General features: G+C 40.7%; 1 protein-coding gene across 1 annotated transcript; it reads left to right on the top strand.

The window, feature by feature from the left end:
- The first annotated feature begins 4,104 nt into the window (after positions 1-4,104).
- On the top strand, positions 4,105-13,588 carry LOC128694579 (uncharacterized). Its single transcript, XM_070095624.1, has 5 exons — positions 4,105-5,171; positions 5,530-5,758; positions 7,395-7,596; positions 9,382-9,539; positions 13,583-13,588. The coding sequence occupies exons 1-5, from the start codon at positions 4,621-4,623 to the stop codon at positions 13,586-13,588; spliced, it is 1,146 nt and encodes a 381-aa protein (XP_069951725.1). The 5' UTR covers positions 4,105-4,620.
- Positions 13,589-13,813: the final 225 nt, after the last annotated feature.

Raw genomic sequence — 13,813 nt, forward strand, 5'->3', positions numbered from 1 at the left:
CTGTACAAGTTGAAGTCTTGCCTCAAGGCCAGCGTTGTATGACCCTTGTGGGTTTAGCGCTTAGTTTTGATTGTTATGATAATGTACCTCGTCATTACAAGTGTCTCGAGAGAGGAAGGAGAGAGAATTAAGGGACTGGAGGATGGAATAAGATAAAGTAAATTAAGACGTGTCGTAATATTAATAGCATTTCAAAGCGACGTGATAATGAATAAGACGTATGTAATATCTGCGTATCATTATTGTGGGGATGTTATGCCAACCAATATGTTTAGTAAGATTTGTCAGGTAACAGATTATGTTTCCTGATGCCAGTTTTAGTCATATGATAACCCACAGCTGGAGCTTTTTGTCATCTGACCGAGGCCTACCACTGGCTTACCCTTCCACCCCTTTAAAATTATGATTGTCGGCCCATAATGCCTAGGCATAATAGAGGTTCTCTTTGCGTTGCAACCTTTTATTGTAAATACATAATCTCAATGTACTATTTGCAAAGACATAAATAAATAAATAAAAATAAATAAATAAAATTATGATGGTAACCCGTAAGTCGCCAACCAGTGACCGAATCGAATACAGAGAATAGACGGTAGAAGACGTGAATAAGTAATTTGAGGTGACCAGTACATCAGCCATGACAGGAAATCTTCAGTCCTTCACATCTGAGAGACTGATCAACTCAAATTACCTCTTCACGTCTTCCATTGTCTATTCTCTGTATTGGATTGATAAAGCCAATGATTGGCGAAACGTCTCGACAATAGAGATACCCAGGTGTTGCACGTGTATGTTATTCATGTAATCTAGACGTGTTTCTGGTCGCTGCTCGACCCAAGAAAGGCATCCCCGTATCTGACAAACCCAGCCCCATATACCTCAAAGCCCTCAAGAGGAGGAGGAGCTGCAGCTCAACCTCTTGAGACAGACTTGGGAGGTATAGTTCAACCCTCCCAGGGTCCAGGAGCTGGAGCTCAACACCTTCATGATACAGTCAATAATTATTCGTTTTATTATTATTATCAGGGTGGGTTTAGCGCGTAGTTATGATTATAATAATATGACTCAAGGGAGCGTTAAACCTGTAGGGATCACAGCGCATGGGTAAAAGGGGGACAATCATGTTGGATGGAAGGAAATTGAATAGATTTGGAAAAGCGAAAAGGGTGGACAGGCGTAACGGAAAAGATATAACGTTACTTTATATCCTCACCATTATCCTACGTCCTCTTCTGTTTCCTTTTCTCGTTTCCTCTTATTCTCTCTCTCTCTCTCTCTCTGTATCCGTACGACCCTTTTGATTATAATAATTTCTCACATTTCTTCATCAGTTCCCCTTTATCCTTATCATTCCAATGGAATTATTCGTTGAGGAAACGCTAAACTCGCAAGGGCCTTACAACGCCTGAGAATCGGGAGTCAACCAGTTTTGATGCGAGGACAAAGAGGGAGCAGTGTCAGCTCCCTGCATCGCTGTGCTGGCAACAGTCCTCCAGGTATTGTGTTTTGACCATATTTTCTTCCACTTTTTCCTCATTTTGCTCGGATGATTTGACAGAGGTTATTAATAAGTTGTAGCTTCTTGTGGTAGCACGGATCTGTACCTTGTGATACCGTGGTGCACCCTAGACGGATACTGTGGTGTACCCTAGACGAATACTGTGGTGTACCCTAGGGTAGGTGTTGTACTCTACTTCGGTACTGTGTACCCTAGGGTAGTTGTACCCTATTCCAGTACTGTGGTGTACCCTAGGATAGTTGTTGTACCTTACTTCAGTACTGTGGTGTACCTTAGGGTAGTTGTTGTACCCTACTTCAGTACTGTGGAGTACCCTAGGATAGTTGTTGTACCCTACTCCAGTACTGTGGTGTACCCTAGGGTAGTTGTACCCTGCTTCAGTACTGTGGTGTACCCTAGGGTAAGTGTTATACCCTACTTCAGTACTGTGGTGTACCCTAGGGTAGTTGTTGTACCCTACTCCAGTACTGTGGTGTACCCTAGGGTAGTTGTACCCTACTTCAGTACTGTGGTGTACAAAGTATACCCTACTTCAGGGTAAGTGTTGTATGCTTCAGTACTGTGGTGTACCCTAGGGTAAGTGTTATACCCTACTTCAGTACTGTGGTGTACCTAGGGTAGTTGTACCCTGCTTCAGTACTGTGGTGTACCCTAGGGTAAGTGTTATACCCTACTTCAGTACTGTGGTGTACCCTAGGGTAGTTGTTGTACCCTACTCCAGTACTGTGGTGTACCCTAGGGTAGTTGTACCCTACTTCAGTACTGTGGTGTACCCTAGGGTAGTTGTTGTACCCTGCTTCAGTACTGTGGTGTACCCTAGGGTAGTTGTACCCTACTTCAGTACTGTGGTGTACCCTAGGGTAGTTGTTGTACCCTACTTCAGTACTGTGGTGTACCCTAGGGTAGTTGTACCCTACTTCAGTACTGTGGTGTACCCTAGGGTAGTTGTTGTACCCTACTTCAGTACTGTGGAGTACCCTAGGGTAGTTGTTGTACCCTACTTCAGTACTGTGGTGTACCCCTAGGGTAGTTGTACCCTACTTCAGTACTGTAGTGTACCTTAGGGTAGTTGTACCCTGCTTCAGTACTGTGGTGTACCCTAGGGTAGTTGTTGTACCCTACTTCAGTACTGTGGTGTACCCTAGGGTAGTTGTTGTACCCTACTTCAGTACTGTGGTGTACCCTAGGGTAGTTGTTGTACCCTACTTCAGTACTGTGGTGTACCCTAGGGTAGTTGTACCCTGCTTCAGTACTGTGGTGTATCCTAGGGTAAGTGTTATACCCTACTTCAGTACTGTGGTGTACCCTAGGGTAGTTGTTGTACCCTACTTCAGTACTGTGGTGTACCCTAGGGTAGTTGTACCCTACTTCAGTACTGTGGTGTACCCTAGGGTAGTTGTTGTACCCTACTCCAGTACTGTGGTGTACCCTAGGGTAGTTGTTGTACCCTACTTCAGTACCATGGTGTACTCTAGGGTAGTTGTTGTACCCTACTTCAGTACCATGGTGTACTCTAGGGTAGTTGTTGTACCCTACTTCAGTACCATGGTGTACTCTAGGGTAGTTGTTGTACCCTACTTCAGTACCATGGTGTACTCTAGGGTAGTTGTTGTACCCTACTTCAGTACCATGGTGGTCTCTAGGGTACACTGAAAATCCCAGAGTACACCACAGTTTAGTGAAGATCTGTGTTATAGAAGTAACTAGTATAACAGTGTATAACTAGTATAACAGTGTATAACTAGTATAACAGTGTATAACTAGTATAACAGTGTATAACTAGTATAACAGTGTATAACTAGTATAACTAGTATAACAGTGTATAACTAGTATAACAGTGTATAACTAGTATAACAGTGTATAACTAGTATAACAGTGTATAACTAGTATAACTAGTATAACAGTGTATAACTAGTATAACAGTGTATAACTAGTATAACAGTGTATAACTAGTATAACAGTGTATAACTAGTATAACAGTGTATAACTAGTATAACAGTGTATAACTAGTATAACAGTGTATAACTAGTATAACAGTATAACTAGTATAACAGTGTATAACTAGTATAACAGTGTATAACTAGTATAACAGTGTATAACTAGTATAACAGTGTATAACTAGTATAACAGTGTATAACTAGTATAACAGTGTATAACTAGTATAACAGTGTATAACTAGTATAACAGTGTATAACTAGTATAACAGTGTATAACTAGTATAACAGCGATAAATTTAGATTTTAACTTACAATGTTGTGCAAGTGTTAAGTTTCCTCAGCAATAAAACACACACATATGTGTTACCACTAAATAAAATCATTTTGTCTTGAGCCTCAGTAAAGAACAGTTGCAAGAGATGTAACCCCGTGTATACTTATTGACACAGTTGTCTGCCATTGTGGGCGTCCTGGTCCCACTGGACTGTTGGTAAAAATAATAACAATAATAATAATAATAATAATAATAATAATAATAATAATAATAATAATAATAATAATAATAATAATAATAATAATAATAATAATAACAATAATAATATTTATTTCTACAAGTACATGTACAAGGTATACAATCCTAGCTGACGTCAGTATAATAATAATAATATTAATAATAATAATAATAATAATAATATTTATTTCTACAAGTACAGCTATGGTCTGTACAAGTACAGACTATAGCTGACATCAATGACATACTACTAGTGAGAGGTTGAAAACAGACAAAATAATTTCTTTATATATTTTTTTAGCTGGTCACAGATTAGAATATCTTGAATCGTAGTAAAACTCACAACTGAAGCTTTGTTGACTTTCTGGCTACAAAGTCAGTAAGTTAGTATGTAAGCTTGGCCTGTATACCTTGTACATGTACCTCTAGAAATAGATATATAATATAAATATATACAACATCATTTTTTGACTTATTGAATAATAAGAATAATTTTCCGGTTTAGATCTATATAGGAGTAAACTGTCATGTATCATCGGTCAGTAAGTTGGATACATATTGTGGAATACTGAACGTAAATTTATATACACGTTGTTTGTGTCCTTATCAGGATCACCAACTGTCTCGCTACTTTCTCATCCGAGACTAAAGCAATGAGGAGGTGGTGCTTGCTCCTGGTAGTGTTGGCAGCCCTGGTTTACCTATTGTATACCGGTTTTGGTGCTGCTGGTTCCGGTCCTGGTGCTGCTGGTCCTGGTACTGGTGCTGCTGGTCCCGGTTCTGGTGCTGCTGGCCCCGGTCCTGGTGCTGCTGGTACTGGTGCTGCTGGTCCCGGTTCTGGTGCTGTTGGTCCCGGTCCTGGTGCTGCTGGTCCTGGTACTGGTGCTGCTGGTCCCGGTTCTGGTGCTGCTGGTCCCGGTCCTGGTGCTGCTGGTCCCGGTCCTGGTGCTGCTGGTCCCGGTCCTGGTGCTGCTGGTCCCGGTATTGGTGCTGCTGGTCCAGGTCAGGTCATCACAGGTACTGGGAGAGTACCGGGAGACAAGGTTACAACAGCTGCGGCATTGTCTGAGAAGTGTTACCAGTACACAGGACTGACAGCCATCAACACTTGCTGCAAGATGCTCGACTACGCTGAGAACAACGGCAGCAACATACTGCAATGTGCCAACACAAGCACTCATACACAATACCTCACAAAACAAAGGTGGGATCATTAATTGCAATCATCAGTACTTGCCACAATTATAAAATTTCTATGCTAAGTAACTTTAATGTGGCCTTAAATCAGTATGTATAGTCCTTGTGGCTTAGCGCTTCTTTTTGATTATAATAATAATAATAATCATTGCTTAGTTAATCTTAAGTTAATTTTAAGCCAGCCCGTAATGCTATGCATAGTATAAGTGGCTTTGGCATACTGCTCTTATCTGTATTTTTTTTTGTACCTCTGTATGTGTGCACAAATTGGAAATAAATAAATAAATAAATAAATAAATAAATAAATAGATTGTGTCCTTCAGAGATGAACTCTGGTAGTGAGGTGTTCTCAAATACTTCAACAGGAGCAGCCCGTCAGCAGCGAGCAGTGTGTGGGCAGGATGGAGAGGAATATATCCGCCAGCAGCAGAAACAGTGGCAACAGCAGAAGAAAGAGCTGATGAAACCGATAACATGGGTGGTCGGGGTCAGCACTGGGTAATGCTTGGAGACTCCCACATCAGAAACGTCTTCGAGGTACTTGTCAAGCGAATCAGTCCCAGATTGAAGTATCGACTGACTTCTTTTAGGAAGGTGAGACTTATTGTCTGTATCATGGCTACTGTAGCGCAATGACTTGACGTCTGGTCTGTGTAGACAATACTATTACTAACTAGAACGTGGTAAGATATGAAGTGCCAAAGTCAAAATTCCTTAGTTTTGAAAAGTCTGCATAGTGATGTTTGGAGACAGACGAAAAATGGAAGGACGTTGGTTAAGCTAGTCAAAACAGCAAGATCAATGCTTTTTTTTTTTTAACTGATTTTTTTTATCGGTGCTTTATTGTCATGGGAAAGATTCTAACACCACTTGTAAGGAAAACTCGTTTAAAAAAAGTTGCCTTGATACCAGTGAAGGACTCTTGATCCAAGGAGTTGCCATCCAGTCCTCAAACTGTATGACCATTTGTATGAGGCACACTATGCTTCCGCACTATGCTACGACACACTATGCTGCGGCACACTATGCTGCGGCACACTATGCTGCGGCACACCATGCTACTATATTAGACGATGATCTAATCTGTTAGGCCCAGCTGTGTCACTCAATGAAGGGGCCCTGAGGCTCTTGAGGGACTCCTGATCCAAGGAGGTGAACCTGTCCTTCCCTTCCTTGAATCGAACCTCATTACCTTCTTTTCTTTATGAATTATATTACCCTGGTGGGTTTGGCACCTTCCTCCTGATTATAATAATAATAATAACCATCTCGAAGCCCGGACTGGACAACACTCGTTGTTTTATCTTGTGTGATGTGTGAGAATCTTTCAGAAACTTGTAATGAATGTTGAGGTCTTGAGCACAGACATCAGGGATTGGTTACGTGATAATCTTCGCCATAGGAGACAGTGTCTAAGAGAACATGAACAGGATGCGGGATAAACTATGAGAACAAGGGAACAAATCACAGCTCGGGTTAGTAATATTGGTAGAATTACCGACAGAATGTTAGGTAAATGGACACAGATGCAATACGATATTTCATTGTGGCAACATTTCGCTCACCAGAAGATTTGTCAAGCTCCTGGAGAGCGAGACGTTGCCACAATGAACTGTTACATTAGTTGCATCTGTGGATATTTATCTAACACTGTTCAGGTTGCTTAGCCGTTGAAAGTTCGTCTGATAACAGAAAGGTGTCGCCTCTACCATGCCATGTGCTGAATGACTCACATGGGTTTAGCTTTTCACATAAAACTAAATATAAATCACAATTGAACGGGCCTGGATTTGAAAGCCGGGCGAGTTGAGACGAATGGGCAAGCTTTCTTACATCTGCTGCACCTGCTAACCCAACAGTAGGTCATAGAAATAAGCCATATTGATTGGCTTTCTACGGAATTATGTGAAAAAATCTTTTCATGCTGAGATATTAGAATATGCAATAAGTGCTGGTCTAGGGTGAGCGCAAAGCTGTTATAATAACACAGATTTAGATTATTCCACAGTAATGTTTATATCTGATAATTGATCAAAAAAATGCTAACTGATCAGTCAAACCTTATTGTGTTACATTCAAACATTCAATTATCAATCTGTATACTTGTCAATCTATATGCAAGAATAGGAATATATCTATTAAATAATATGTATATCTTAAGCATAAATTAAGGAATAAATAATTAAAATGCAATGAACAAGGAGCTGGAACTTGCTATCTTCGAGAACAGGATGAGTGGAGAGACATCGAGCACATCTATGAGAAGCCATGGAAGGCGTACCATAATGAAACCATCGAGGTGGTTCACCTGGACGTTCCCTTGAGACTCACTTTCTACTGGGATCCTTTCCACCAACTTCTGTCAGACCTGCTCCACAAGTGGCTCACTCCGGCACACAGACTCCAGGTCCCCTCTGTCCTCATTATTAGTGGTAGGTCGGACTTTCTGTTTATTTCGTTGGTACTCAAGATAGAAAAGACTTGATGGAGCACGAAAATATACGTGCTTCATCAAGCTCGGTCTTCTGGTATTATTAGTCAGACTGCTAGTGTACCTCAGCAGAGGCTCTTTCAACCATTTTAAGTTTTAATGTTAAAGACAATTTTGTGAGGGCGTGAAGGCAGGAAAGAGATACACATATCACTGTATATAATATATATATATATATATATATATATATATATATATATATATATATATATATATATATATATATATATATATATATATATATATATATTTCATCTGGCGACATTCATTCCAAGACCTCGGTACATTATGTGTGCTCCCCCCAAACACTCGTGATTGATTACCTCACTGATCACACACCGACGTTCATTATTCCCGGGAATGTATGACCCAGAAAGATATGTATAATAATTGTGTGAATTCACTTGTCTCATTGCAGTGTAGCGTGACTGTTTATATTTTACTAAATGAAGTTCATTGGATCACTACTTGATTGTTTTTCACTTCACGTCACTACATGTTTTTGTCTTTGCGAAATTTGATAATGACGAGGACACTATAAGAATTCTCTTATACAGCATGCAGTGACGACACAGTAAACTATGCTACATCTGAATATAATACTTCTAACTAACTTAATTCACATGTTATTGTAGACTTGGAAAAGCGCGAACTCAGTGTTCACAAGTGTTGATTTAACATGCATAAATGTGATGTTACAGTGGCAATTAGCTATGATATGTCTGAGAAATAATACTCCAGCACCCACAGTGTATATATAGAGACGAGCTGTTTACACTAATAGTTGATATTTAGATGATATGACCAGTAAATCAGGATAGCTAGGTTCCACAAGACAATATAAGCTTAAGTATGGCCTGCAAGCATTACACTGTTTTTTGTGGGTGACTCCTCAAGTCCTGTATAATAAAAATCAAAATGTAAAGTCACACACAACATAATATACTTGAAACAGTGGACCTCTCAGACCACTCACTCTAGTATTCGTATGCCAGTGGTTGCTACTGATGTAACGTTCACAAATGTGTATAGATTCCATTATTTTGCCTAGGGCTTGTCTTACGACTGACACCGGTGTCCGACACTTAGCAGTCACGTTTAGTCCCCCACCATTCAGTTTCTTACTCCACCTTCTCTGATCTTATTGTCAGTGTTAGGTTAGGCTAGGTAAGGTTCGTCAGGAAAGAGGACAAGTGTTTCCTGACGCGGGTCTTAGCCAGATGATGACCCGCAGCTGGAGCTATTGGTCATCTGACCGAGGCCTTCCGCTGGCTTACCGGTCCACCCCTTTATAATTTATGGTCATAGTTATAACCATTTCTATTTTGTCAATGTTGTTATAGATTATTATCACATATTAAGTTACTTAAAATATAATTTGCCAAAAGTGTATTAAAGGGAGTTTTTAAGTAAAAGGTTAGTAGCTAAAAACACAATAAAAAATGAAAACCAGTGATCACATAGTTAGAAATCTGATTCACAGTTCCACGAGGCCTTCAACTGAACAATATTGCAATCTGTGACTGATAATAAGATGGTATCTTGATAACTCACAGATGATCCTCACATTTCTTCATAACATATAGCCTCTTCACGTGATCTTGAAATGTATTGAACCGATGCATGCAACACTTTAACTTAAGGAAATTTACCATGTGTATAAGGAAACGAAAAATGTTCACCAGTCAGCATTAGCTGAAAAAAATGAAATAAAAATTCCTGGCAGATTCAGTCTTACACTGGCTGATGAGATCAATCGTTCTATACACTGACCGGGACGCCATGGATATGAACAATCAGCAGGATTTAATGCATCACCTGAGGCAGCTTAACTCCTTCTCACAGCACATTACTGTTATCTTCAAGATGCAAGACTATATACCAGTAAGTTGAAAACTTTTCCTCTACACTTAAACATCTCATGTCTGAGATTTATTAGTTCAAATGTTGTAATCATATTGTGGAATAGATAATTATCTGCCTCTTGATACGCGATGTTCTTCTTGAGTTGAAAGATTATACAGTATTTACCAGTGTTGTTTACCTCTGCTCCAAGCTTACCTCTTAATCTATGCGTCTAATCTTACAAGTTTCATACTTGGTAGGTCCTGTTGTACGTATTCTTAAAACTGTGTATGGTGTTTGCTCTCACGATGTTCTTAGTTGCTAACCACCCTGAGTTGAATTAAATCTTTCAATCAGGACACAAATTTGGTTGTTGTGTGGTTTACATGTAGTTAAATAATGATTACAGAGTGTACCACTAGAATGCCTAGCATGGCTAGGCATTTCGGGCAGCACATAGGAGAAAGAAACTTATGACGACGTTTCGGCCCAACTCGGACCGAAATGTTGTCATAGGTTTCTTTTTCCTATGTGCGGGTTATTTGTGTATTGTTCCACTTACGGTATTGTGCCTTTATGTAGCAAACAATGTTCCTGTCCGTCTTATCAGGTAGTCTCATTATCTGTTGAATTACTATCATATAATAATAGTAATACCACTTCCCTCTTAATTGAACCAATTGTTCAGTGTTATTTCACTCAATTCATATTTTGTTTACTGGGAAGCAACATTGTCACCTGGGACAGCACCGTACCACTGTCAGCAGCCTACGTTCAACAGTGTCAGAAATATTTCTGGAATACTCCAGATATGAGCTGGAGATGTAGTGATGGAGAACATGTTGGCTACATCATAATTGAAACATATATTGATATGTTAATGAATTATTTATGTAATGGCGTTCTTAACCTCAGCAATGAATACTGTCTTGCTTAAACAGGGGTCAGTTTATTATTTTAAAAACTATTATAATAATATAATATATAATATCTATATTTTTACAAGTACATGTACAAGGTATACAGTCCTAGCTGACATCAATGACATACTACCATGTAGAAAGCCACTTGTTATGCATAACATTTCAGGCAAACTAGGTCAGTTTTATCCCAGAATGCGACCCACACCAGTCAGTAACACCCAGGTACTCATTTTACGCTTCTAGCTAGTTTCAAGTACGTCAGAAAACGTCTCACATGGCTCGGAAACGTCAAAATATGATTGTTTTGAAGTTTACAAATTAATCCTAGGACTCTACTGTCTCTGGGATTCTTTCGTGTTATGTATAGAAAATTTGATCTCATAACTTGAGTCAATAAATCGTATTAAAACGATTGCAAGTAACTAAAGAAATTACAGACTGGGTGAGGTCTTGAACCCATGGCAGGACTCACTAGCCATGGTTTCAACACCTCACCCGGTCTGTGACTTGAGTCACATATGATGTGATATTGAATTTGTTTTAACAAGAGAGACTAGTAAGCCAGGGGAAAGCCTCTGTCACATCACCCAAAGCTCACTAGGCATCAAGAAACAGTTTCATAATCTTCGGTACAAACACAAAAATAAAGATTTACATTGTGGAAGCCAAACATGTTGAAGTAGTTGTGACATTTACTGAGGACTTCGACCCCCTAGATCACTCACCGCTCATAACCATAACAAAACATACACAACAAATACACAACAAAAAATAAGAAAAGAAGAAAAACTAAAAACAACGCACGTAAACACTGAACACAAGTACACACTGTCACACCAAGTACAAAGTCACATCAAGTACACAGTCACACCAAGTACAAAGTCACACCAAGTACAGGAAAAGTCGGTCGATGGATCTATAATTTCCTCACTAACAGAACACAGAGAGTAGTAGTCAACAGAGTAAAGTCCGAGGCAGCTACGGTGAAAAGCTCTGTTCCACAAGGCACAGTATTCGCTCCCATCTTGTTCCTCATCCTCATATCTGACATAGACAGGGATGTCAGCCACAGCACCGTGTCTTCCTTTGCAGATGACACCCGAATCTGCACGACAGTGTCTTCCATTGCAGACACTGCAAGGCTCCAGGCGGACATCAACCAAATCTTTCAGTGGGCTGCAGAAAACAATATGAAGTTCAACGATGAGAAATTTCAATTACTCAGATATGGTAAACACGAGGAAATTAAATCTTCATCAGAGTACAAAACAAATTCTGGCCACAAAATAGAGCGAAACACCAACGTCAAAGACCTGGGAATCATCATGTAGGAGGATCTCACCTTCAAGGACCATAACATTGTATGAATCGCATCTGCTAGAAAAATGACAGGATGGATAATGAGAACCTTCAAAACTAGGGATGCCAAGCCCATGATGACACTCTTCAGGTCACTTGTTTTATCTAGGCTGGAATATTGCTGCACACTAACAGCACCTTTCAAGGCAGGTGAAATTGCCGACCTAGAAAATGTACAGAGAACTTTCACGGCGCGCATAAAGGAGATAAAACACCTAAATTACTGGGAGCGCTTAAGGTTCCTAAACCTGTATTCCCTGGAACGCAGGCGGGAGAGATACATGATTATATACACCTGGAAAATCCTAGAGGGACTAATACCGAACTTGCACACGAAAATCACTCACTACGAAAGCAAAAGACTTGGCAGACGATGCAACATCCCCCCAATGAAAAGCAGGGGTGTCACTAGCACGTTAAAAGACCATACAATAAGTGTCAGGAGCCCGAGACTGTTCAACTGCCTCCCAGCACACATAAGGGGGATTACCAACAGACCCCTGGCAGTCTTCAAGCTGGCACTGGACAAGCACCTAAAGTCGGTTCCTGACCAGCCGGGCTGTGGCTCGTACGTTGGTTTGCGTGCAGCCAGCAGTAACAGCCTGGTTGATCAGGCTCTGCTCCACCAGGAGGCCTGGTCACAGACCGGGCCGCGGGGGCGTTGACCCCCGGAACTCTCTCCAGGTAAACTCCAGGTACACAGTCACACCATGTACACGGTCACACCAAGTACACGGTCACACCAAGTACACGGTCACACCACGTACACACTGTCATATCAAGTACAAGTACACAGTCACACCAAGTACACACTCCCACACCAAGTACACACTGCCATACCAAGTTAAGGTAAGCCGAGAGTACCTGGAATACCTGGAGAGGGTTTCGGGGGTCAACGCCCCAATGGCCCGGTCTATGACCAGGCCTCATGGTGGATCAGATTCTGAGCAACCAGGCTGTTACTGTTGGCCGCACGCAACCCGACGTACGAACCACATCCCGGCTGGTCAGGTACTGACTTTAGGTGCCTGGCCAGCGCCTTCTTGAAACAGCCAGGGGTCTATTGATAATCTCCCTAATGTATGCTGGAGGGCAGTTGAACAGTCTTGGGTCCATGACACTTACTTTGTTGTCTCTTATCGTGCTAATGGCGCCCCTGTTTTTCATTGGGTGGATGTTGCATCCTCTGCAGAGTCTTTTACTCTCATATGGAGTGATTTTCATGTGCAAGTTTGGTACTAATCCCTCTAGGATTTTCCAAGTGTATATAATCACGTATCTCTCCCGCCTGTGTTCTAGGGAGTACAGGTTAAGGAACTTCAAGCGTTCCCAGTAACTGAGGTGTTTTATCGCACTTGTGTGTGCTGTGAAGGTTCTATGTACATTTTCTAGGTCAGCAGTTTCACCTGCCTTGATATTTGATGTTAGTGTGTAGCAATATTCCAGCCTAGATAGAACAAGCGACCTGACGAGTGTCATCATGGGCTTGGCATCACTAGTTTTGAAGGTTCTCATTATCCATCCTGTCATTTTTCTAGCAGATGCGATTGATACAATGTTGTGGTCATTGAAGGTGAGATCCTCCGACATGATCACTCCCAGGTCTTTGAGAGGTGATATCCGAATTATAAAACTATCACCATAATGGGAGTAGATATAAATCCAAAATATTCTTTAAGCTCTTAATAGATTATAAGTATACCAGAGACTGTTAGACTAAGTTAGTCTACCACTGGTCACCATATCCTTAAGTTATGTCAATAAAGATTGTGAAGTTATATTACTAATTACTATATCCAGACTTGACACACAACGAATTGAATTGATCACAGAGTGTGAGCATTGTTGTTCTAGAGCAGACATGATGGAGTGTTGTACAGTAGACATGACGGAGTGTTCTAGAGCAGACATGATGGAGTGTTCTAGAGCAGACATGATGGAGTGTTGTACAGTAGACATGACGGAGTGTTCTAGAGCAGACATGATGGAGTGTTCTAGAGCAGACATGACGGAGTGTTCTAGAGCAGACAT

Source organism: Cherax quadricarinatus, chromosome 51 (assembly GCF_038502225.1).
Source record: "Cherax quadricarinatus isolate ZL_2023a chromosome 51, ASM3850222v1, whole genome shotgun sequence".
In the NCBI taxonomy this organism is placed as follows: Eukaryota; Metazoa; Arthropoda; class Malacostraca; order Decapoda; family Parastacidae; genus Cherax; species Cherax quadricarinatus.

Bases quoted from the DNA above. Each gene is read 5' to 3' on its own strand.
- LOC128694579 (XM_070095624.1), top strand. From the start codon at position 4,621: ATGAGGAGGTGGTGCTTGCTCCTGGTAGTGTTGGCAGCCCTGGTTTAC. The intron at 5,759-7,394 runs GTGAGACTTATT...CTTCGAGAACAG, and splicing joins GACTGACTTCTTTTAGGAAG to GATGAGTGGAGAGACATCGA. The intron at 7,597-9,381 runs GTAGGTCGGACT...AATTCCTGGCAG, and splicing joins CTCTGTCCTCATTATTAGTG to ATTCAGTCTTACACTGGCTG.